The 24,407-nt window shown below is 44.3% G+C and overlaps 1 protein-coding gene across 1 annotated transcript; it reads left to right on the top strand.

Annotated features, from left to right (window-relative positions):
* The first annotated feature begins 239 nt into the window (after positions 1 to 239).
* SETD7 (SET domain containing 7, histone lysine methyltransferase) lies at positions 240 to 22,647 on the top strand. The gene is made up of 8 exons (XM_071753798.1): positions 240 to 396; positions 5,586 to 5,715; positions 10,322 to 10,523; positions 12,520 to 12,709; positions 13,797 to 13,878; positions 15,005 to 15,122; positions 15,422 to 15,579; positions 16,483 to 22,647. The coding sequence occupies exons 1-8, from the start codon at positions 357 to 359 to the stop codon at positions 16,661 to 16,663; spliced, it is 1,101 nt and encodes a 366-aa protein (XP_071609899.1). The 5' UTR covers positions 240 to 356; the 3' UTR covers positions 16,664 to 22,647.
* The last annotated feature ends 1,760 nt before the right edge of the window (positions 22,648 to 24,407 follow it).

Raw genomic sequence — 24,407 nt, forward strand, 5'->3', positions numbered from 1 at the left:
CCGACTTTCGGGCGAAATTTAACACTTTCCGCCTGCGTTCTTTGGCGCACCGCCCGCACCTCGTCAGAGGGGGCTTCGGGACGCTCACCCCCGGGCCCCCGCGCTGCTCCCGTTTACCGGCGGGGCACAGCGCCTGTGTATAAATTACGCGCCCTCCTCCCCCTCCAACACCCCCCTCCTGCGACCACCATCTCCCTCCCGGTCCCCCCCCCCAGCTCCCCGGCACCGGACGGGGCTGAGCTCCGGCGCGGCCCCTCCCTCGGAGGCGGGAAAAGGGGCAGGGCGGAACGCGCGCTCCCGCCCCGGGTTCCCGTGCCTGCGCCCCGCCCGCCGCTGCCGCCGCCGCTGCCGCCGCCATGGACAGCGACGAGGAGACGCTGGAAGAGACCGTGGAAGGTGCCTGCCCCGGGGCGGGGGATGGGAGAGGCGGCAGCACCGGCGGAAGGGGGAAGGGGGAAGGGCGAAGGGGAGGGAGAGGCGGCCTGGAAGGGTACCGGGAGGTACCGGGAGGGTGCGGGGCGGGGGGCGCGCGGGGCCGGCGGCAGCGCGTGACATCAGCGGGGTTATGCAACGGCCGCGCCGCCGCTGCCGCCACGCACGGGGCGGTGTGGGACCGGGTGGGGGGTGGGTTCCGGGATGCGGGGCGGTGCGGGACCGGGGGGGGGGGGAAGTGGGTTCCGGGATGCGGGGCGGTGCGGGACCGGGATGCGGGGCGGCTGCCGGGATGCGGGGCGGTGTGTGTTTGGGGGGTGGGGGGGTGGCTACCGGGATGCGGGGCCGGGCTCGCTGCCGGTGAGGGACTGCTGGAGGTTCGGCTGCTCCGGGAGGGCGGGGTTGGCCGTACCTCGGCCGCCGCCCCAGCGTTGCAGCGCCAGCCTAAGATGGTGAAGCTTCCTCTGCTCTTAACCTGAAAAAAAAAAAATATATATATATATATATCTTTTTTTGTTTAAATAAAAAACGTAAGGGTGCTTTGTCGTGGTGTCCCCAGTCCGGTACCCGGCTTTTTACGGGGTTCCGGGGGGTGGGGGGGCTGCGCTGTCCCGGCTCCTCCGAGCCGTCCTCCCGTGTCCTGCGGCGGGGTTTGTAGGAGAAGGATCCTTCTTCCCGGAGCCCAGCTGGCTGCTTCGCGGCTGGTTGGCGTCCCAAGGCACGCCCGTCCTTGGGGAATGTTTTGGGGGCGATTGCCAGGCTCTGCCGGAGCCTGCAGTTACCTTCGTGCGAGTGGGAAAGGGATCAGGAAACGGGAGCCGGAGGAGGTGGCTGTGTCCGTGTGGATGGGCAGCAGCGCTGGGATGGAGCCATCCCTGCTGGAGAGGGAAGGCCTGAGTCAGAGGCTCTGTGCCTTCCCTTTGTGGACGGAGAAGTAACCATGCAGGAGGGGTAGAACACGTTTCCTCTGGAAGGCATCGCTGCTGGAAACCCTGGGAGACAGCGGTGTGACCCCACTGCTCCCTGTCACCCCGGGAGGCTCCCGGAGCAGGGATGGGTGGCCCGGGACAGCACCGGCTCCCCAAAGCAGAAAGGAGCAGCCCTGGGTTTGTCATTTGTTTGAGCTGAACACAAAGCGAGGAGCATCCCTGTGAGGAGATGCCGGTGATTCCCAGGGCTGGGATCGGTATGGAAGGAGGATTAGGCCTCAGGCTGCACATTCCTCCGAGGAGGGGGACAGGGAGCACGGCAGCTTAGCCCCAAAAGAGATGCCAGCTAAGCAGCTGCTGCTAGGATCTGGATTTATTGTCTAGGGACATGGTGACAGAGCCAAAGAGAAGTGGCATTGTGTAAAGCATGGCTGTGAGGTGTGGATGGGGTGTGCTCTGTGCCCTAAAGATAGGTCTGTTCCCTTCCTGTCCTTCCTGCTCCTCAAATCTATGGATTATAATCCTGTCTTGGACAGAGGGTCACAGTTTTGAGCCTCATCTCACAGTTCTGCCCTATTGTGGATTTCCTTAGTATTGCTGTGGGCTAAAGAGATGAATTTTTAAAGCCTATTTTGTTCAGCAGTGTATGTAGAAGTGTGTGTTTTTCTGAGTGATACAGAATCAGAGGGGGAGAATAGGATTTGGGAGAGAATAGAATAGGTTTGGGGGAGAATAGGATGGCTGGATATTTTTGCACTTACCCAAAGAAAGTTCAAAATAACAGAAATCAGCACAGGTTTTGTTTTGTTCTTGTTTTTTGGTGTTTTTTTTGTTTGTTTTTTTTTTTAGGGTGGTGGTATTTGCTTATTGATATTTCTAAAACATCCATACCTGGCATCTTTGTGGCCAGAATCCTTTATTGGTGTTGCACACTTGTTCTGTTAAATCCTCTGTTCAAGTAATAGTGATACTGACAGTAAAGGGCTTTTCAGGTTGTGTATGCCAGTGGTTTTGGGAAGTGGCCACATCATGAAGCATTGTGAACTATGCCCTTTCAGTGTAATTCCTTGTCTTGAAAATGTCATGGTCAGAGCTTGAAAGAAGATACTGAGAGGTTGTTAAAGAAGTAAACAGAAGTGAGGTTTGACAATAATTTAAATTTTTTTTTTTTTTTTCATTTCTTTTCACAGTTAGAGGAGAGAGGCAAAAAAGGGAAGTGGAATACTGTGCTTTGCTCCCACTGGAATATTGAGGATTTTTTCCACTAACTTCATCCAAAACAGAGCCTAAGCCCTCAGCCATGTAGGAAAAGTTACACCTTTGTGATTAAACATGAAATTGCTTTTTTTTTTTTTTTTTCATCTAATGTCAAGAGACACTGAGAATGTCTCTTGTTTTGTCAGGGTGGAGGATATTTTTTTTTTCTTTTTTCAATAGAGGAAAATCTCAGCATATTAAAAGAATTGGATTCTTTGTATTATGGCTGAGGTTAAGAGTCTGTATAGAGGCCATTGAATCAAAGCTGACCATTTAAATCTCTGGGATAGACTGTATCCTACCCTGCAAAAGTCATGACATGAGTGTTTTGTATAAGCACAGCAGCTTTTGTGTTGGGCTTTACATTCCAGTAACATCTTGACAAACCTGAATAGTCACAGAGAACAAAGTTGCAGGATTGTATGGGTAATTTTTTAGTAGTATAATGTATCAGCATTAAAAGTGAATTTTTTTTTCCAGTCCCAGTGTTATGTAGTAGTTTTGAGGGGAAAATTGGTACTGTATTGTTTAGGGTTTGTTAACTTACACCAATAAACACTCCCCATCTTGGTGAAACTGAAGCCTTTAATGAAAGCCATAAATGTTGACATAGCTTTTTCTGTTCTTAAACAGGCATCCACATCAGAAATTTCTCTGACCTTTTAGTTAAACTGATGTAACTGCTAAAACCTTTCACTGCTACAAAGAGGGGTGTCCTGGCTGAGTGGGGGGGAAAAAAATCCTTTGTTCTTTTGGGAGAGAGTAGCACACTGCCCCTCCTCCTTAAAAATAACTTTTCTGAATTATTAAAAGCCTGATGTAGTTGTTTTGGGGGGTTTTTTTCCCCTCTACTTTTGCTCTTTCCTTTTAGTCTTTACTTCTTCCAGTTTCAGCAGTAAGCAGTGTCTGATTATTTTTATTAATTTTATAAACCTGTGACTGTGTTCAGTCTTAGCTTTTACTGGGAACTTAGGAGCTCCCTGATGTTTTGTGACAAACAAGAGGGGAAGGGTTTGCTGCCAAGTGGGAGATTTGCTCTACTTGCAGAGGGTGCTGGGCAGACACAAGACAAACTTTGGGGAGCAAACATCAGAAGTGAGGAGAGGATCTTGGATGGGTTCAAATATCTCACCATCATTTTCCCCTGTATACTTTCTTTTTAGGTGCATTTCTGTACTTAATCTAATAAATGCAGGAGATGTGTAATAAGCCTGCACAGTTGGTTACTTTGAGGAGTGTTCACTTAGGTCTTTTTTTTTTCCTTCGTCTATCTTTGTTGTATTTGTTTTTCTCTCTTCCTCTTTTTTTTTTTTTTTTTTTTCCTTTTTTTTTTCCTTTTCTATTTTTTTCTTTTTTTTTTATTTAATTAAATTTTAGACAAAAGTTTGGAAATACATCCTAAATGTATCCTGTGCTGTATGGCATCCTTCTGTCAATCATTCTGGTATTAAAAGTGCTAGGGCAGGTCATGCATCTTACAGGAGAACACTTCTTAACCAGATGCTGCCCCCCATCCCTACCATGCCCTGTCTGTGATGTTCTTGGGGGCTGTGAACCATACCAAGGAAGCTTATGGTGATGTAGGAAGAACCCATGGGCATGGATGTGTCCTCAGGGTACCCACAGGACCCCATGGACCTCTTTGCAATCAGGGTGTGAATAGATGGACTTCTGAAGATCCACGGGTGGGTGAGAAGGTTCTCTGGGCATAGGACTTGAGATCTGGTAAAACCAAAGTTGCCTGCATCAACCTGGGCTGAAATTGCTCCCTGGGGGTTGTTTCTGCCTTTCCATATGGGTGCTCAGTCTTTTCAGTTTGGGGCAAATTTGGTCAGGGAAGAGCTTGACCCAGAGCAGGTAGAATGCCTGTGTTCTCTCATTTTTAATAGGCTTTGTATGCCTCACCAAGAGACCTGAGGGATCAGAGGTCAGTTTTGTTTGGAAATGTGGAAGAACATATTCTAGCTTTTATTTATTTGTCAATTTTTTAATGGAAAATTGATACCTGCCAAGATGTCACCCTGGGAGCTTGCTACACCTTCACCTGGTGTGCTGCAAACATCCCTGCTGAGCTTGAGCATCTTCCTTGTGGGGTCAGAGCAGTGTTCTGCTAACACAGTGCTAGGGGCTCCACATTCACCCAGGGAAACTAGACCATAACAGTTGTTTAAAACACTCTTCTTCCATTTTCCTTTGCCTTTGAAGAGGCAGGTGGAAATGCAGGATGAGCCTTATGCTTTAATTTAATCAGAGCTGGCCAGTTGTATTCTGTAAAATGCCCATGCAGCAGAGGATGCAAGTTACCATCACTGCTTCCCCCATCTGCAGCAGCTGTAATGGGGTAAACTGAGCTGGCTAGGAAAGGGAACAGGATTTAGAAGGATGTAACATGAACACATCACATTTAAAATAAGAAATAGTGAATTGACTGCATGTTGCAAGGGCATCGTATTACAGATGCCAAAAGCTTTTTTTTCTTTAAATTCCTGTGGATATAATTATGTGGTGACACACCCACAGTGCTGTAGGACATGTTTGGGTTTTTTGCTTTTGACAAATACTTTTCTTATTTAGTGCACTGAGGTCTAAATCTATTCTGCTCTCCCCAGGAAATACATATATTAGATGAAGAATTAATTATATTTTTGAAGATGTATATTAACACGTGTTAGAAGAGTATGAACTTTGTTTCTTTTAGAGACATGTCTTTTAGCTTCTTCTCTCTCCTGTCTCTCAAACCTGTTATTTTATTATATTTTAGCCTTTTTCATTTAAAGCTAAGTGTGTTACACAAGTACAGACTTCAGTTGTGCTCAGTCTCTGATCACTGTTACTGATAGAAACGTGCTGATGTGGGTGACTGTTTTGTCCTAGGGGGGTGCTTCATTCCAAGCATCCATTTGCAGGTTTGCAAATTTAAATTATGTCTAATGTGTTCCTTTGCTCTTTGTCTGGATTTTATTTCAGGGCATCTAGATGACGATGGGTTGCCACATGGATTCTGTACAGTCACCTATTCATCAACAGACAGATTTGAGGGAAACTTTGTACATGGAGAGAAGAATGGCCGTGGCAAGTTTTTCTTTTTTGATGGAAGGTAGACACTGACTCTTCAATTTTTCTTCTTTATTCTGCCTCCTGCTTGCAGTGATGCAAAACTGATTTACGTTGATTGTGTGCTGCTGAGTTTCTGGATAAGCTTTCTCATGAAAACTGGGAAGTTCTTCCTGATGCTGCTGTAGCCATACCTTTGTGGTTTTGTATGTAACATGATGCCTGGAGTTGTTTCCTTGTAGAAGAAGGGAGCATTGTTAATTCCTTTAGTACCGTGAAGTGATGAGCTAATGAGAGACCGTGAGAACTGGGAGGTGGTCAGAGCTATTGGAGACCATGCTGACAACACCTTGGACTGTCAAGTTCAGGTCCATAACTGCCCATGGAATTCTTTGTTTGTCTCATAGCCCTATACAGAGCACAGCTGGACTGTGCCAGACCTCATGTGCAGATGTAGGACCTTGGCAGAGAGGCTCTCCCTCTGTCTGCTCTTGGAAATTGTGTGGTGATGAAAGGACTGAGCTGAATACAATTTTCTTCCCCACTCCACCTAATACCCTGCAAGTTGCTTGTGGCCTGCTTAATTTTCAGAAAAGCCTCTGTAATTCCCTCTCTCTTCACTGGGAATCATAACAGTGAAATTGGTCTGTGCATGTGTTTTCTCCTCCAGCCTTCACTATGAACACCTCATACATCTTTCCCCCAGTTGCAGTGTTTCTCTTTGCAGTTGCTCAGAACTCCCTCCAAGGGCAGAGCAGATGTATAAAATGACACGATTCTTGGTGGTTTTGCAGCTGTTGGTGGCACTATGAATAGCAGCTGTTAAACTGACAGTCATGCCAGGTCTGCTCTCCTCCTGCTCAGTCAACTTCTGAGCAGCAGCAGAGGTATTGTGTGCTCTCAGTGAGTCAGCTCCTTGTCTGCAGTTGCTTCATAGTGGTGATTGTGGGGGTTTTTTTTCATAGTAAAGATAATATATTATTCAGTTATGTAGAAACTAGCCAGGCCTCCAAGCTTAGGTGAAGAAAAATCCCCACTGTTTTTGGTAATGGGCTTATTAAGTGTTGTATGAGTAACTGAAAATAAGTAGTGCCCAGCAGCTGACCTCTCTAAAATAGCCTTTTTTTTTAAGTTGCAGACAGCACTACTGTGGACACATGTACATAACACTTCTGTGCTAGTTGATGATCTCAGCAGAGCAGTTGCTGATTGTACAGTCAGAGAAAGTGACCCACTATTTTGTTCATAGGGCTGCTTCTCCAAGTAATCCAGGGTACAGGCAGTGCTCTGTGGGAACACTCAGGCTGCTGCTGAGCCTTTTCTGTATTGTGTTGCCAACTCCTTGGTTTTTTTAATCATCATAACCCGGAAAAAAAGGGAACAGTTGTCTACTGTATGACTTCAGGAACTAGCAGAATGAAAATATGCAAAAACAGTCTGGAACGTGATTTTGGAAAATGGGATATTTTTATAAACTGCCTTAAGCTTATTTTAATTTAGCCTAAGCAGCCTTAACTGAGCAGAGATGAGCTGCTAAAGGTGTTGCCATTTCCCTAGCTATGCCCAGCTAGCAGGAGTAAGTTGCTCTCTGAAGTGAATGGTTCAGGTGTCACAAGGGGTTGCAGGCAGAATAACCTGGCATAAAGGAGGATGTGCTGTTTCCACGACCTGTGCCATGGGCAAGGTGAGTTCCTGAAGAAAGGAATCCCCCAAATTTCTCCAAACACCTCTCCCTGTGCAGTGTGGTGTGTGCTTTAGTGCAACACTTCAGTTGTTTCAGCATTGCTGGGTCTGTTTCCCTCACAGGCTGCTGGTAAAACCCAGTGGCTGAGCTGATGTAGGTCTGGTGTTGGGGAACAGAGTCCTGTCAGACTGGCAGCAGTGTCAGCAGTCTCATTTTTTGAGTGCTGGGAAATAGGATTGGCTGCCTGGCTCCCTTGTTTGCAAGCCTTCCCTTTACTGGAAGAGAGAGCTGCCCCTTTCCTGTTAATTATGGAAGGGAGTGGAAACTTGGAATGCAGCATCACTTAAGTTGTTTTTTTTCCTCCTCCTCCAAAAATGCAACAAAACACAACATATTCTTCCAGAAACAGAAATTTCACCCCTGGCATACTCCCTGTTTTGGATGCTGAGCTTGAGCTTTCATGGGTCCTCATGCTTGCTGGAGAGTTTTATAACTTTACACACACTTTACAAAACACTCTGTGCAATAACTGCAGGCAGGAGGGCTCTCTCTGGCTCAGAGCTCCAGCTACTCTTCTACCTTAACTGGAAACTTGTAAACTGGTGTGTCCCAGAGCACAGTAGAGACCAGTATTATTTTTAATAAGTTTTCAGTGTTCCCATGTAGAGGGAAAGGTGGGAGATCAAGGAGTGAGGAATGAATGGATCAGGATCTATTGATTAATTTTTAATATCTGAAAGGATATTGCAGTAAGGATCCTCCCCCTTCCCCAACTGTTATCACTGATTTATTTTTTAGGTAGTGGCTATCCTAGATCCCTTCTAGACCTAGTGGATTATTGGAAGACAGTACCTCTGATAAACCTTGACTTAGTAAAAATTTACATTATCACAAATATGATAATCTGGGAAGCAAACCAGAGAAATACAGGCTAGCCCAGTGTTTGTGGAGTTTGTTTTTGCAAGACACAGGAGTTATTTATTTATTCTTCCTTGTGCTGCTCAGGTCCTAGTTGCCAGTATGGCATCTAGCTGCCCACACCATACTTTGAGAGCTTAGAAAGAGAGAGAGAGAGAGAGAAGGGGGAAGCAGGGTGGAAATAACTCAAAAATATTAAAATTATAAAAGTTTTCAAGAACCTGACTTTATAGGCAGTGTTGAAAACCATGGAACTATTTTGTTATGTATCTTTCTTTTGATTTTCTTAGATGATATGAGAGTAGACAGAGATGGATCTTTTGGACATTGTTTGGAGCTTAATAGGATGCAAAGTGTAGTACAAAGAGATTTTCTCCAGTGCTGAAGCAACGTTGTAATTTAGCAGTTTGTTAACTTCAACTAATACCAGTGACAAGAAAGGGTTTTTGGGTCTGTTTCATGACATAAACTGGGGGTGGCTGCTTCTTTTGAAGAGTAATCCTACACGTGGATTTTGTGCATGTTGCCAGCTCCAACGAAATTCAAGTCTGGTGATCTGTGATAAACTAAAGGAGAAAGTGGTGTCATTTATAGTCGAGCTGGTGCACAGATTTCTGGTGCCTTCCTCATCTGCTCTGCTCTGGGTGCCACAGCTGTGTGTGCAGCTCTAGCAAGCTGGATCAAGAAATTAAATCTGATAAAAAATAAAACAGCTGTCCTGCCCCTTCCTGCTCTGCATCTGGTTTGCACTGAGGCTTTTGCAGTACTGTATTTTCCCCCTGGAAACTTCAGCCCAGTGTTAGGTAAAAACAGGGAGTGAAGCTTTAAAAACCAGAAAGTACATTCTGAGAAAACATGCTTGAAAAATCTCTTTTGTAAAGTTTTGTAGAACGTGGTGTCATGTCCTCCCATCCACTGTGTGGGCTGATACCTTAGACATCTGCATCAGGAGAATTATGCAGTGAAATTATGTGTACTGCAGCTGGCTGGTGTCTAAACAGTTTGTATTTCCATATGCTAGTTCTAACCTGAAAGGAATAACTGAGTCAATTCTCTTTTATAGTTATGCTTTCATTCTTTGTAGTTTTTCTCAGCAGCCTGGTTTTAAAGGAAGGAAGCAAAGCAGATCACAAGATATTATTGCACCCATTTTTGCAAGGCAGAACTGAAGCAAAATGTACTTTTGTTCAGATCCAAGTGCAGCACTAGTTCTCTTTGACAGGCTGTTTACCATTCTAATAGAGACACAGGGAAAATGAGAGTGCTTTTAGCAAACCCAGTACTGATTGCTGTGAAGTGGATCACTAGGCAGTGAACTGGAAGCAGGTTAGTTTGTGCCTTTTTGTTGTCCCTCTGTATGGGACTTCCATTTCATCTTGCCAGAGAGATGCTAATAAAGGTCCAAATGTAGGAGGTAGAAAATCCTATCAGGAGAGAAGCCTGCTTGAGCAATAATTTCTTGTTTGACCATGAGTATCTACTCGTTGCTGTAATTTGCTACCTCAGCCTGCAAATGAATCCCAGCAGTGTCATTTAAATAAATTATTCATCTTGGCTTTCCAGAGAAGTCACGTTTACCTTCCTACTCCCCTTCCCCTTGTCCTCCTCCAGTTTGGTTGGAACTAGCAAACACATCAAGAGTTTCAGACATGGGGGATTAGTGATAACCTGTCAGGGGATGGAGGAGAGGTGCTGGAAGCTGTGTCCCAGGGACAGAGCTCCAGCAGCTGCCCCCCTGCCTTTCAGCATAGTTTTCACATCTCTCTGCCCTGCAGCAGCCTGAGAGAGGCTCCTGGGAGGGTGAAGAGAAGCCATGGTGGTGATGTGGGCTTTTTGGGTACCTGGCAATAGCCAACCAGGCATCAACCCCTCCCTCCTCCTAGGACCTGGCTTTCTTGAATTCTTCTCCTCAGCCTCTCTGTGGCAGTAATATGCTCAGGACAGTGAGCAGAGGAGCAGGGTTGTGCTGTGATGTGTCAAAGCTTTGGGTTCCCCTCTTTGAGAGCTGCAGAGTCTTCCACTGCTGTTTTCTTTTTGTCTTTGCCAGCACCCTGGAAGGGTACTACGTTGATGATGCCCTGCAAGGCCAGGGAATCTACACCTATGAGGATGGAGTAGTCCTTCATGGCACATATGTGGATGGAGAGCTGAATGGACCAGCCCAGGAGTATGACAGTGATGGGAGGCTGATCTTCAAAGGGCAGTACAAAGACAACATTAGACATGGAGTTTGTTGGATTTACTACCCGGTAAGCCTGGCCACCTGCTCTCTCTGGCAGAGTTGTACCATCAGGTGTCTTTCTTTCCCCCCATCTAAAGCAAACATCCACCACACAAAAGCTGACACACAGAAATCTGGGTGGAAGATCCCTCCGTTCAGATTTTGGATAATCCAAGGTACAGTGAAACGTTTCCAGTGTTGAGTGTCTTGCCCAGCAGACAGGATTCAGGAGGGTGGAAAGATGCCTCCACTCTTTCCATCTTCCAGGAAACCCAGCCCCTTTGAAGTGCCTACATGAGCATCTTTCTGGGAAGGCTGGGCCAGTGGTTTTGCCACCTTGTAGTGCTGGTTGTAGGTGAGGAGCATGGAAGCCATGCAAGCTATTGCAACCTGCTGCTCTGATTTAACTAGGAGGGGAGGCTTGGTCTGGTTCCACAGAGTGTGTTGGGACATCTGGCTTTGCCCAACAAACCAGATGTAATTAATTGCTATGAGAGCTGTTTCTGACTGGAGAGTGGAATGCTTTGCTCACTAAGCAAGCCAGAATTTTATCTTTCCTAATCTTCGTATATGCTCAGATATTCCTCTGGAAAACTCTGGGGATTATGGTTGTACTGTTTTCCATGGTTTTGTACTGTTAGTTTTGGGTTTTTTAGTTTCTGTTCAGCCTTACTCAGGACTCCAGGGTTGAATCTTTCAATCTGTACCTTGTGCTGAGGAGGGGGAAACATCTGCATGTAATTAACCTCCTGATCAAAACCCAATCTGTTTCTGTGCTGCATATTTAACATAACTTTTGTTGCACATTCCTTTCAAAGGCTTTCCTTTGGCTCTTCATTTTAGTTACTAGTTTCCACTGTTGCCATTAAGCATATGTTGGCATCAACAAATGCTTGCTTCATGCTGCCAAACAAATAGCAATTTTTCAGTACCAGTGTACCATAAAATACACACAACTCACCCTTCAGGTCTTATGTCTCCTGTTTCATCTTCCAGCTGACAAAGTGTTGCTGTACCTTGTGGAAATGCAGACATTTAGAGCTGGTTCATCATTGCCATCTTGCTAGACTAAAGCATGCAAGGTGTTTCAAAAAATTCTTTGCCATGGAAGCAGGTGTTAGTGCATGTTTCTGTGCATGATGTTATGTGCACAGATTTTTACTTGAACTTAAGGTTCACCATTCCTTGCTATGATATGTTTGAAGCTCTTTCATCCTTGAACAAAATGGTGCCACTCTGAAATAATCTGTGCACAGAGATCTTTATCAAAATCCACATTACACCAGGTCTGTTTGCTCCAGGGCATTATTTGAAAATATTTTTTTTTATCCTTTTTGGAATAAACACCTGAAGTCACTATACTTGTGCTAATCTATCCATGTCATTCTGCAGATCTGTAAATAGACCAGAGCAGAGTTGCAGGCAAATCACAGATGGCAAAGCCCAGGGCTAAAATGGGTAAACCTTAGAGTGGAAAAGAGTTGCTGATTGATGACTTTCAGCAGACATCATGGGGGAATGCTGGGACAGAAAAACTTACCAGTTGTCCAGCATATTCTTTTTTTTTATTATTATTATTGCTCTCACATATTTTGATGTACCATGAATTAAGAGTGAGTAAGGCACTGCTTTAATTTTTCTTTCCTCCAGCACAGTATCACACTAAGAAAACTCAGGCAGATTTTGTGCATGGCTTTAGGCCTTGGTTTGCAGACTGTTCACATAAAAATTTTGCCAATTGAAACTCAGTGTTTTTGTCACATGGAAAGAAAGACCTTGGATTTTTGCCTGCTTCACATGATGTAGAAAACCTCGTTAATATTTTTTATCAGTTTGATAACAACTGGAATTACTTCATCCAGCTTCCTCCTGTGTGTTTCTCACTCATTTTCATGATCCTGCATCTGAACTTAATGTGCCTTAGATTGCTGCTTCAGAAAGTTGGGAAAAATACTTTGTATTTACTGAAGATGGTAAAGTGTAGTTGAATGCCCTGACTTTTTCTTTCTCTCCCATTCTTTCAGGATGGAGGCAGCCTTGTGGGAGAAGTGAATGAAGATGGGGAGATGACTGGAGAGAAAATAGCCTATGTGTACCCTGATGGGAAGACTGCATATTTGGGAAGGTTCATAGATGGAGAAATGATAGAAGCAAAACTGGCAACTCTGACATCTGTGGAGGATGGGAAACCTCAGTTTGAAGTAGTACCAGGCAGTAAGTTGAGCTGACAGAAACTTGTATTCTCACTACCAGCTTTTCTATGCAAACAGTTGGGTTGCTGTCATGTTCCCCATTAGAAACTCTAAAAGTTGGCTGGGATGAGATGATGAGTCTATTAGTAAAAATCCCTTTTTCCAGCTTACAAAGCTGGACAGAAAAGCACGTGGAGAATGAACAGGGAAGATGCTGATAGAGCCATGAGTAGCAAACAGGGGCAATGCTAACACATTTACTGTTATGCCAGCAAAGGTTGTCTCACTCAGTATGAAATAAGAACATGAAAATCAGTGGAAAGGCATTGAGAGGCAAATGCACCTGACTTTCTATTTTTTTAAATCTCTCAGTTGTGATAGAAAACCAAAATGTAGCTTAAAAGGCAGCTTCTGAGAGGGTCCAGTTGTGCTTTGTAAATAGGATTGAATCACACTGTAGAGGAAGCTGTCTTCACACAGGACAGATCTTGGGCACTGGGGACATTGGCCTTTAACAGACTTCATAATGCAGTGGTTTAAGGGTTTTTTCTCATCTTATTTCTACCTGCTTCTCAACCTGTCTCCCAGATAGTCCTCTGACAGTTGATTGTAGAAGGATGTAATTAAAGCTGCACCACTGAGTTGCTTATTAATGCCAGGAAATAAAAGTGTAGCAAGTGTATGTTGTGATTACTGAACATTATTATCTCCTGGCTAAGGTCACATCAGGGTTTGGACTAGAAAACTTTACAGATTTGAAATATTCAAAGATTTTTGTATACATAATGTGGTGTTGAATATATCCTTTTTAAGTTTTGAGACTGTGGACATGCTGGTTTTGAAAAACTGTCCAGTCCTCCTTTGGAAATTTGTATCACCTTTTTGTGATAATATTACTGCTCAGGTGTATTGAGGGGGAAAAAATAAACAAAAAATAGTATCTTACTGAAGACCTTTTGCAGTTCTGTTTAATACATTTTTTTTTGGAAGCATAACATTAATTTCTTGCAGTCATTAATATTAATTTTTTAATATCTTGATTAATTTAAAGGTTGCATGCTTTCATTAGTGCAAAATAGTTTATTTCCTCTGATTTCTGGCTTTTTTAGGTCCAGTCTATACTTTTGACAAATCTACTTCATCCTGCATTTCTACAAATGCACTTCTTCCTGATCCTTATGAGTCAGAGAGGTAGGCTGATTTTCATCTCCCTGCTTTCAACATAGTCCATGTTTCTCTTTTGCTATGTATTTATGGTGTAAATATTTAAAGAAATTTAATTTTAAAGAAATTTTAAATATTTAAAAGAAAAAAAATGTTTAGGGATTTGTGAAATGGAACCCACTACTAGTCTTAAATCAGCTTTTGACTTGATTAAAATTTTTTTCTGATTCTCACAATAAAATTGCACTCTAGGTAGAACACAGCACTACTTTTTAAGATATTGAACAAGGATAGTTTCTTAGCATGTCAATGACATTCAGTCAAGTCCTGGACTCCACTAATAGTCCACAGCTACAATATTCTGAGCCAATAAGTGTGCTGTTCCCTATTTTCTGGATTCAGGTTGCAGTGAGGTGCAGTTGGTGTCTTGCTGGGTGCCATGCACTGGACAAAGTGTCCTCCTCTGCCTACAGATGTAGTGATGGGGCAAGAGTCAATCACCCAAGGATTGGGTGATCCCAATCACCCAGGAAAGTGAGATACTGTTTGTGACAAGCCTGGGATGCCAAAACCAGCTCCTCTAGTCAGGCTTGGATATATCTTCCATGGCTATTCTCTTTTTCTGGCAATTACTCTTTTTACCTTGACTTTTTTTTAAGAAGCCTTTCTCTATAGGAACCCCAATTGTAGTCATTTTCTGATACCCTGAAATGTCTAAATAAGTGGTTAGTGAAATGCTGGCATTAATTTACATGAAGTCCTTGAAGATCTAGGGCATCACCTTGAAAACTTCTCACCAGTAACCTCAGTTTAGGGGTTAAAACCTCTGGGGTGCTTTTGAGTGGAAGCCATCTCTGAAAAGTAATAGTAGATTGGCACTTTAAAAAAAAATCATTTTTTTTCAAACTAATAGGTAACTTTAGCCCCCACTTCCCACCAAAACTCCCTTTTGCCAAAACAGAGAGAATGTATGGAAAAGAGGAAAGAGAATGAGCTGCTTTTGGAGGTTTTGAATGATTATTGTTATGATGATAATGATTATGTTTGTTATGATACTGAAATATTAGTCTTTATGCCCATAGCGTTGTGAGAGCACTTCTTGAAAATGAAAAGTGTAGCCAGTTACTAATTCCACACCCATTTCACCTTGTAGGGTGTATGTTGATGTCTCTCTCATTTCCAGTGCTGGAGAAGGATTATTTTCTAAAATAGCAGCAGAAGCCAGTACAGTTATGTCCTTCTACAACGGAGTGCGAATTACACACCAGGAGGTAAAGGAAAGAAAAAAGTCAGTCTGAATTTTCATTGCTCTTGCTGAGATCTTGTAGTAGGATTTTATGCTCACCCCCTTTCCACTATTAAGATGGAATTTCATTTAAAAGTGCCTGTTCAGTGAGGTATTTCTAAACCAGTGGTGGGTGGTTGGTTGGTTGGTTGGTTGGTGGGGTTTTTTTTTTCGTGACTTGCACACAGGAAAACTTCACTTGCATATTATTTCAATATTTGCTTTCAAACTGCTGACAAAGTTGACTGCTCCACACACACACTGGATTTTTGCCTTGCAAACCAGGTAGACAGCAGAGACTGGGCCCTGAATGGAAATACAATATCCCTGGATGATGAGACAGTCATAGACGTGCCGGAACCCTACAACCACGCCGCCAAGTACTGTGCCTCCCTGGGGCATAAGGCCAACCATTCCTTCACTCCCAACTGCATCTATGACCCGTAAGTAGAGTCCAGTGTTTGGGAGCAGAGGTGTAACCAGGTAATCTGGGTTCACAGGGTGTTCCTGGTGACAGGTCCAGGTGCTGGAGGAGTTCCTGCTCACCTGGACCCAGCTGGATGGCGCTGAGTGTGCTTGATGCCTCTAGGGACTTACACCATGGAGTATCTTAAGTATCTTAAGTTGGCCACTGTGGTAATTTTGTCATGAGCCCTGGGAGCTTCCCTTTGATTCTAAAATGCTTAAGCACAGCTCTCTAAATCGTAGCTTGCCTGGAACTGCACTGTATTTGCTGAACTACATCATCAAATATGCTGTTGTTCCTGAAACTCAAAAAATAAGGAGCCTCCTGCTGCTCTGCAGTTGGTGCAGAGCACTAGAAAACTTTTTTTTTGCTCCAGAGTATGCATATTTTCATACCAGTCTATAAATTAACAGACCTGTAGAGAGATACATGTAGAAAATAGTTTTGCTTCATTAAGTAAACTAGTTTCCTTTATTATGAGGCTCTGGTGGAATATATACAGAGTTATGTTACAGTTGTTGGACAGGTAACTGAAGAACTTAAGAAGAGCAATTTTCCATGCTCTCCACTCCTAATCTACACTGATTTTGTGTCCTCTAGATGTTTACCACTGCAAGCCCATGGCATAAGGCAGTGATTAACTGTGTGATTTTTTTACAGGACTGTTGAAAATTTCAAGGAATAGAAGCTACACAGAGCTGGTTTAGGATGTCTCACGTTTTTCCCCCTTTTACTTAAATCTTGTGTCAAAGCAATCTGTTCATCTGATATTAGATTGTGATACTACTCTGAGCTGTGAAACTACAACAGGGTCTTAAAACAGAGGCTGTGAGTGGAAAGTTCAGCCTAGCAGAGGTGTTTTATTTTTTTTTTTACCTAGGTTTGTCCATCCTCGCTTCGGGCCTATCAAGTGTATCCGTACTATCAGGGCTGTGGAGAAGGATGAGGAATTAACAGTGGCTTATGGATATGATCACAACCCAGTTGGGCAAAATGGGCCAGAAGCACCAGAGTGGTACCAGCTGGAACTGAAAGCTTTCCAGGCTGCCCAGCAAAAGTGAAACGGGAGCAGCTCCTCCGTTTGGCAAACTGAAACAGAAATTTGGATCTATGCACTACCTTTGTACTGAAAACTGGACAACCAGGGATTGTTCATGCTGTTGCATCATAACTTTGCATTCTGTGTTAAGAGATAAGTTTCTTGCATACTAACTAGGTTTGACCGTGTTACTCATAGCAGATTTAAAATTAGCTAGTGTTGCACCAGTCTTATCTGGGGAAATTATTTAATATTCTGTACAAGACGTGATATTCTTTGGTAGCTTCTGCTTTTGCACCATATGCAAAGATGCCAAAAGACTAGACAGAAAACTAAAATGGGTATATTGTTCACTTTTAGTTGGCAGACTTAGTGTTGCTCTCTTATCTGCCTAGGCATTATTGTGCAACTGCATTTTGCATATATGCCACTTGTGATGATAACAGTAATACTTTGATATTCTCTAATAGTAGCATAATTTTGCCTTTTTAAACCTTTGATCTGAATCTTGCAATAGAGCAGCTTATTTGTTAGCATATAGGAGGCTGGGTTTTAACTCCCCTTCCCTCTTGTCTGATAAACGTTGTTCTTTCTACAGGTTCTCTTTTGCAGGAGAAAATCCTTTCTAACTAGTGGAAAGGCTTGTGTGTGTGTGTGAGAGTGCTGTGTGTTGGTCTCTGTGGCTCTCTAAATAGTATAGCAACATGTCCAAACCTAATATTTATCTGGCCTTTACGGCTGGCTTATTTTATTTAGTTTGATTATGACACACAAACAAAGCTGTTCTTTGCATGAAGATTTTCTGAAAGGAAAAAATGGGATTCACGTTTCAAAGGACGTTCAGAAGTTCTGAAAGGCAAGCACGTTGCTTGCTTTGGTGTCCATGAGTTGGGTTGTGTATTTCACCTGTTAAATGGCCAGTTGTCAAGGCAAAAATTCTGGCAGTGAGATGCTTGCATCTCACATGAATTCTCTGAAAGGAGGTGTTTGTGTTTGAGGGCAGGCTGTAGTATTTGAGTAGGGAGAGCTGGATCTTTGGAGTGTGTTCAGTTGAAAAAGAATATAGCCTTCTAGCTGTCTTTTAGTAGTACTGGTTTAAGACACAGTAAATTATTATAGTATGAGATATCAAAATAAGATTTTTTTAAAAAAGATATTAAAAGATTGTTTTTGAAAGACAATGAATGTAAAAACAACACTCACTGCTTATATTTAGAAACAGCAGTCAGTCTATGGCTTTGTTGCAGCCAACAGTGGGGGCTTGTGAATATTCATCTGCTGGGCTGTGTTCTGGGGTTTTTCAGGGATAGGGAAACTGTTGTGCATTTTTTTCAATAATGTACTGATCCTGCCTGCTGCTGTGTAAGAGAAAAAAAAAAAAAAGTGTCATCTGGATACTGGAGCCCTTCTGGGACTCTGATGCTCTCTTTTGGGTTTAGCAGCTTAGGAAAAAACTCAGATGCATTTGCAACACTTTCTTTAAATGTTTGTAGTTTGAAAAAGGTTTGTATATATGTAACATAAATGATTTGGGAATCAGACCTACCTTCCTACTGCAACACAGTTTGGTTGGCTGGTGGAGTGGTTGGAGGTGTCTGGCTGTCAGGGAGCTGGACGTGGAGAATGTGTTGGGTTGGTGCCTGCAAGTGGAAAGATGAGGCTGCTGGTTTGCACAGCCTGAGAACCCTTGCTTTGGTACCTCTACAAAGTTAGGAATTATTAATATAAGAATCTCCCTACCTTGGGGCTCTGTTTAGTCCGTGTGGCTGATCACAAACCTTTTCCAGCACCTCACCATTGAAGCTTGCACAAAAACCACTCTGTGCTGATGCTGGGGCGGGGGGCAAGGAGGCTCAGGGCTTTTTGACACTCTTCCAGCAGAGATCTGAATGTGAGCTTTGACACTACCCATCTTCTCATGCTGGAGACTCAGGCCACAGCTCTGCTTTTCATCCGAGGCAGGTGGCTGGCAGAGGTGACAGCTCAGGGACTTGGCTGAGTGTGCAGAGACAACTGAGCCTCACAGGTGAGGGAGGGTTGTCCAAGGCAGCACAGCTTCAGCAAGTCAACCTCAAAAAGAAATAAGCATGTCTTGATCTTTCCCTGCCTGTGCCTACAGGTCATTATTTTGGATCATTGCTGTTTCAGCCCTTTGCAGAAAGCTGTGCTTCTCTGGTAGGAAGCTGTCTGGTGCATCTTGTGGATTATTCTGCCTGGACCATGAAGTTCACAAAGTCAAGGCTTGTGTTTGAGCACGGGGGAGAGGAGAGGGAAGATACCTGACTGAACCCTGATGTGAATGGATGGTGACTCCTTCCACAGTCTCAATAACCTGCTTTGGACTGCTTGCCTCTTTGTGCCTTCTGGAGAATCGTGCTTAAAATGTTCTGATCTCTAGAGCTCCTTCAGGTTCACTCCTGATCAGTCTCCAGCTCCTCTGCTATCACCTCCTAACTGTGGAGCTGCTTATGTTTCAGTAGATTTGTCAGTCTTCGTGTTGCCTGATTTTTGAGATAAATACAAGATAGGTGCTCTTTGTGCATCAGGCTTGAAGGTTGCATCCTAAAATGGGGAAAGTCTAAAAAAAGGGCACAGAGGTATCCTCTGTGTGTGTTCTCAAAAGCTGTAGATATGGTGACAGTGAAGCAGATTCTCTTGCTCCTGTGGATGCTTGTAGCCTGGTAGTATGCCACAGCTGTGGCTTTTGTCTCTGTTAGCATTAACTGTCCTTTTTCTCTCTGCTCTGTTATAATCTATTGGTCCTCCTATAGATCCTTCTTCAGTGACCAACCTTCTATAAAGCTGCTTTGGCTTGATTCAGGACCAAGCCTTTGAATTCTTTGTTTTCTTTTTTCTCTGTGGTCTGTTAGGGTGGGGATGGTTGGGATGTTTTTAACCACTGGGTAGTGAAAGGGCTCAGGGCTCAGTGTGTCCTTTGGAGGTTTTTGAGAGGTGTGGTTCAAACACAGGTTAGTGACAGAACTCCAAACAATGCCTTAACTTGGTCAGCGTATTGCAGCTCAGCTTCTGGGGTTCACTAGAGAGCAAGACCAGCTTAGCAAAACCAGTTATCAACTCAAGACCCACACCAAAACAGGGTTTTAATTTGGAGCAGAGGAAGCAGTCATTTTGCAAAGCAATCCATTTGAGTTTGTTGAGTGCACCTGGCTATGGGTGGGTATGCAATAAGTGAAGGAGCTCCACATCTCAGACTGGCCCAAGACCTGTCCTGTTGGCACAGAAACTGCTGATGCCTGTCAGCTGAGCAGCTGGCTCTTGGAGTACCCATTGTGACTGAAGAATGGCATAAGACACCCTGGAAATGTTGATTTTTTAATTTTTTTTTTTTCTGGTACAACTCAGTTCCCAATGTCTGCCTTTGGTCTGCAGTGCTGCTCGTGGCTCCTCTGTGCTGGTATCAGGTTGTTTCCTGAAACTCTTTGTGAGAAGCAGCCTGTGTTAGGGGCTGCTGACTGGTTCTCTTTAAAAATCTTGGGTATTTCTGCCTGCTCTGGAATACAGAAGCTCAGTTTTCTGGAGAAGCAGTTCATGTTAGAGACAAGAGAGCACCAGAAGTTAGAGCTGAGAGCTGCCTGCTCCTGGGTCACTCTTGCAGAGAAGAGGGAGAAGGGCTTAGGTCTTTGGGGGGTGTCTCAAGTTGAGTCTCATGCTATAATTTGACCCTTTGCCATCCACTAAAATACCTGAGTTATCTTCAAATCTGAAAAAAGCTTTTTTTTCCCCCCCTAGTAATTAAAAAACCCCTTAACCTACGTAAATACGTATCAGTCTGAACTGTTGCAAAAGCCAAAGAAAATGGGCAAACATGGCTCTTCAGTGATCAAAGTGAGAGCTGCAGTAGCCTTCTGACTTTTCCCCCTGTTTCAACAACACCCTCTAGGGTGGCCCATGCTTTTTCCCAGCTGCAGCTCCGAGGCAACTCCTGCAGGTTTTGAGACCTCTGGGGGTCCAGTTGCTTGTCCTCAGGATGCTGCCTGTTTCAGGAGTGACTGGGCAGCCTTCCCCCCAGTTCTGCCTCTCCAGATGCAGAGCTTCCAGCATCCCAGGCTGTTGGCAGTGGCTGTGATTTCTTTCCTGGGGCTGTTGTGGTGTGGAAGCAAGAGCACCAGCAGGTACTTCTCACCCTCTGCCAGGCAGTCAGGGAGCAGAGAAGCCATCTGGTCTGAGAAACTGGGAGGTGGTGGTGGGAATTGCCACTCCTCTGTGTGTTTCCCAGTTGGCTGTGGCCCCGGGGGAATCCCTGGCTGTGGTTGTTGTCCCTGCCTGTCACTGTTGATGGGTGCCCTTGTCCTTCAGTCAGAACCAGTGCTCACCTCTTTGGTTGTGCCAGGAACTGTTGCTTCTGTCCCAGGGACCTCTGTGATTTCTGTCCTGTCTCTTGATTTGGAAGTCTTTTTGGAAAACACTGCCCTTGTTAGGAGGTCAGGAGCTGTGCAGAGCCAGTTACCTGCTGCTTCGTGTTCCTCTGGCACAGTGGAATTGCTGGAGTTGGTGGCTGCCTGAGGAATTCACCTCCAAGCACTTAAAAAAAAAAAAAAAAAAAAAAAGAAAAAAATCATAATTGCTTTGAAAACCATGTTGCTGAAGTGTCTCCTTACATCCTGGGGTGCTGCATCAGAGGTCTGTTCCTCACTCCCACCACTGGCCCATGCTCAGAGCATTTGGGTGAGGACCAGGGTGATGTGGGCTCCACGTTCCCTGTGCCCAGGGAGAACTCTTGTTCCTTCTGCTTCATCTACTGGAAACATGAGAACTATATTTTTGGACGTTTCTAAGCAGTCTTATAAGGGATTTTTTTTTTTTTTTTTTTCATAAAAAGGTGCAAGATTGAGTGCATGTTTACTTGCCCCAGATCAAAGGTTTTTGAACACTGAGGTCACTTTGTGTTGAATGGATCCTTCTCTTGATGCTCTTCTGTCTTTAGGCAATTGAAGCTCCTGCCCTCTGCCAGTTTTACTGTAACTACTTTTTTTTTTTTTTCTTTTCCAGGAGAAATATATATACAAAAAATTCTAAGCAATTAAATGTTCAAGCCATAAGATCATGAATGTGGGAAGACCCTCTTCACAGGTTTTAACATATTTGTATGTAAAATGATGTTTGTATGAAATATTTTCATGGTAGAATGAATATTTTAAAAAAAATGTTACAGTAAGATCTAAACCAAATTTAAAAGGGTGTCTTTTTGTAAGATGCAGGTGTAACTGATTACCAATAGGTAAGTGAATTTATTTTTCTTTTTTAAGGGGGAGATGCAACAAATGATCTTTACAATTACAAATGATTGTTCCTGCTCTTTTGGGAAAGTATTTATGCAGCATTACACACGGCTGTCATAAATAATTGCAATAGCAAGGCCAGTCACATCTTCAGGACATACCTCTCAGCTTGTCCCTCCATGATAATTGTACAAAAGGACCTACCCCTCCTTTCTGCAGATTTCCTCCTAGAAAACTTTTCCTACTGTAACTGTACTGAGTTGAACTCTTGAGCTAAGATCCAGGCTAAAATTGTGTATTACTTAACAGTTTCTGCTGGGCCTTCTGCTATTTTAATACTCTTTAGCCCATAATTACTGGGTGTCTCTGTTCTGAAGAACTAAGTGCTAAAGAATAATCCTTGGGGTGAGCTTATACACGTGATAACAGTTAACCCCGGAGTATTTAACTTGTATACAGTACTTGATAGGTGTTTTATGATATTTGTACTCGAACTATGAGCCTTACTGAACATCTGTAGGTTTATTCATGACTTTTAAAAAATGGATAACTCTAAGAAAGATGTTTACATGAATGATGATTGCCCTTCCTTTGATGTTATGAGTGAGGTTTTTATAGTGTGTTTGGGTGTATGTGCAAGGAAGTAAGAAAAAAAATGTTTCTGGGGAAAAAAAAAAAAAAAGACAAAAATTTGTAATAAGTGAATTTTAAAGATTGCTTTAATTGCGCTATGGAGGCAGTGCAGATATTAAAATATTCAACAGAATTGTTGGTTTTGTGTCATGCTTTGGCATGGTGTCTGCTGGCTTTGCAGTGGGTGTTGCTGATGCACGGGGCAGGATTCGGTGCAAGGTTAACAAGCACCCTTCTCACCACATCAAATTCAGGGTGAACACACAGCAGAACGATCCCTGCACTGCTGCCCTGGGGCTTTTTTGGAATTTCTTTTGTTTTTCCTGTCTCTCTTCCCTGAGCACGGTGTGGAAGAACCCGAGTGTCTGTGCCACTTGATAAAGGGTAAGGAGGGTTCATTGCGCTGCTGGGTAGGGATGGATGGGGCTGGAGGTGAGAAGGGGATTGCAGCTCGATGTCAGTCCCGGGGGGGAGGGGGGAGGGAAAGGGGAGGATGGTGCCTTTGAGGGGTCTGTGATCACCTCAGAGCGGGCGGGGGTCGGCAGTGCCCTGGGGATTGGGGAGTCCGGCCCTGAACACCTGGGAGCGGCCGGGGGAGTCCGGGAGCCCCTTACATGGGTCCTGGAGCACCAGATCCAGTGAGAATCATAGAATCATAGAATTGTCTGGGATGGAAGGGACCTCAGAGATCATCAAGTCCAACCCTTGATCCACTCCCGCTGCAGTTCCCAGCCCATGGCACTGAGTGCCACATCCAGGCTCTTTGGAAATATCTCCAGGGATGGAGAATCCACCCCCTCCCTGGGCAGCCCATTCCAATGTCTGATCACCCTCTCAGTAAAGAAATTCTTTCTAATGTCCAACCTAAACCTCCCCTGGCACAACTTGAGACCTCTTGTGCCCTCTTGTCTTGCTGAGAGTTGCCTGGGAAAAGAGCCCAACCCCCCCCTGGCTCCAACCTCCTTTCAGGGAGTTGGAGAGAGTGATGAGGTCTCCCCTGAGCCTCCTCTTCTCCAGCCTCAACACCCCCAGCTCCCTCAGCCCTTCCTCACAGGACTTGTGCTGGATCCCTTCCCAGCCTCCTTGCTCTTCTCTGGACCTGCTCCAGCACCTCAATCTCCTTCCTGAGCTGAGGGGCCCAGAACTGGACACAGGACTCAAGCTGTGGCCTCCCCAGGGCTGAGCACAGGGGCAGAATCCCTTCCCTGGACCTGCTGGCCACGCTGTTCCTGAGCCAGCCCAGGATGCCATTGGCCTTCTTGGCCACCTGGGCACACTGCTGGCTCATGTTCAGCTTCCTGGCAATCCAGACTCCCAGGTCCCTTTCTGCCACTCTGTGCCCAGCCTGGAGCTCCCCATGGGGTTGTTGTGGCCAAAGTGCAGGACCCGGCACTTGGCCTTGTTGAACCTCATCCCGTTGGAATCAGCCCAACTCTCCGGTCTGTCCAGGTCCCTCTGCAGAGCCCTCCTGCCTTCCAGCTGATCCACACTTCCCCCAGCTTAGTGTCATCTGCAGATCTGCTGATGATGGACTCAATCCCCTCATCTAAATCATGTATAAAGATATGTGTATAATCTATAAGGAATGTGTATAATGGAGTCAGCAGCAGCTATACAGCTCCTGATGGCCATATTTCTTTTTACAGTCCTTCCAGTGGTGCAACCCCAGCATCACTACAGCAATACCAACACTTTTCCACACACAATTTCAACAGTTCTTTCCACAAAAAAAAAAAACAAAAAAAAAAAAAACAAAACAAAACAAACAAAAAAAAACACAAAACAAAAAAAAACACACAAAAAAAAAGAGTTTCAGGAAAAGAAACAGATGCAAAGATACGATATGGAAATTGCTGGAAACTGAATATCAGTTTAATGTCACTCCCTCTAGTG

The sequence above is a fragment of the Heliangelus exortis genome, chromosome 10 (assembly GCF_036169615.1).
Source record: "Heliangelus exortis chromosome 10, bHelExo1.hap1, whole genome shotgun sequence".
Taxonomy (NCBI): Eukaryota; Metazoa; Chordata; class Aves; order Apodiformes; family Trochilidae; genus Heliangelus; species Heliangelus exortis.

Bases quoted from the DNA above. Each gene is read 5' to 3' on its own strand.
- SETD7 (XM_071753798.1), top strand. From the start codon at position 357: ATGGACAGCGACGAGGAGACGCTGGAAGAGACCGTGGAAG. The intron at 5,716-10,321 runs GTAGACACTGAC...TGTCTTTGCCAG, and splicing joins TTTTTCTTTTTTGATGGAAG to CACCCTGGAAGGGTACTACG. The intron at 15,123-15,421 runs GTAAAGGAAAGA...CTTGCAAACCAG, and splicing joins TGCGAATTACACACCAGGAG to GTAGACAGCAGAGACTGGGC.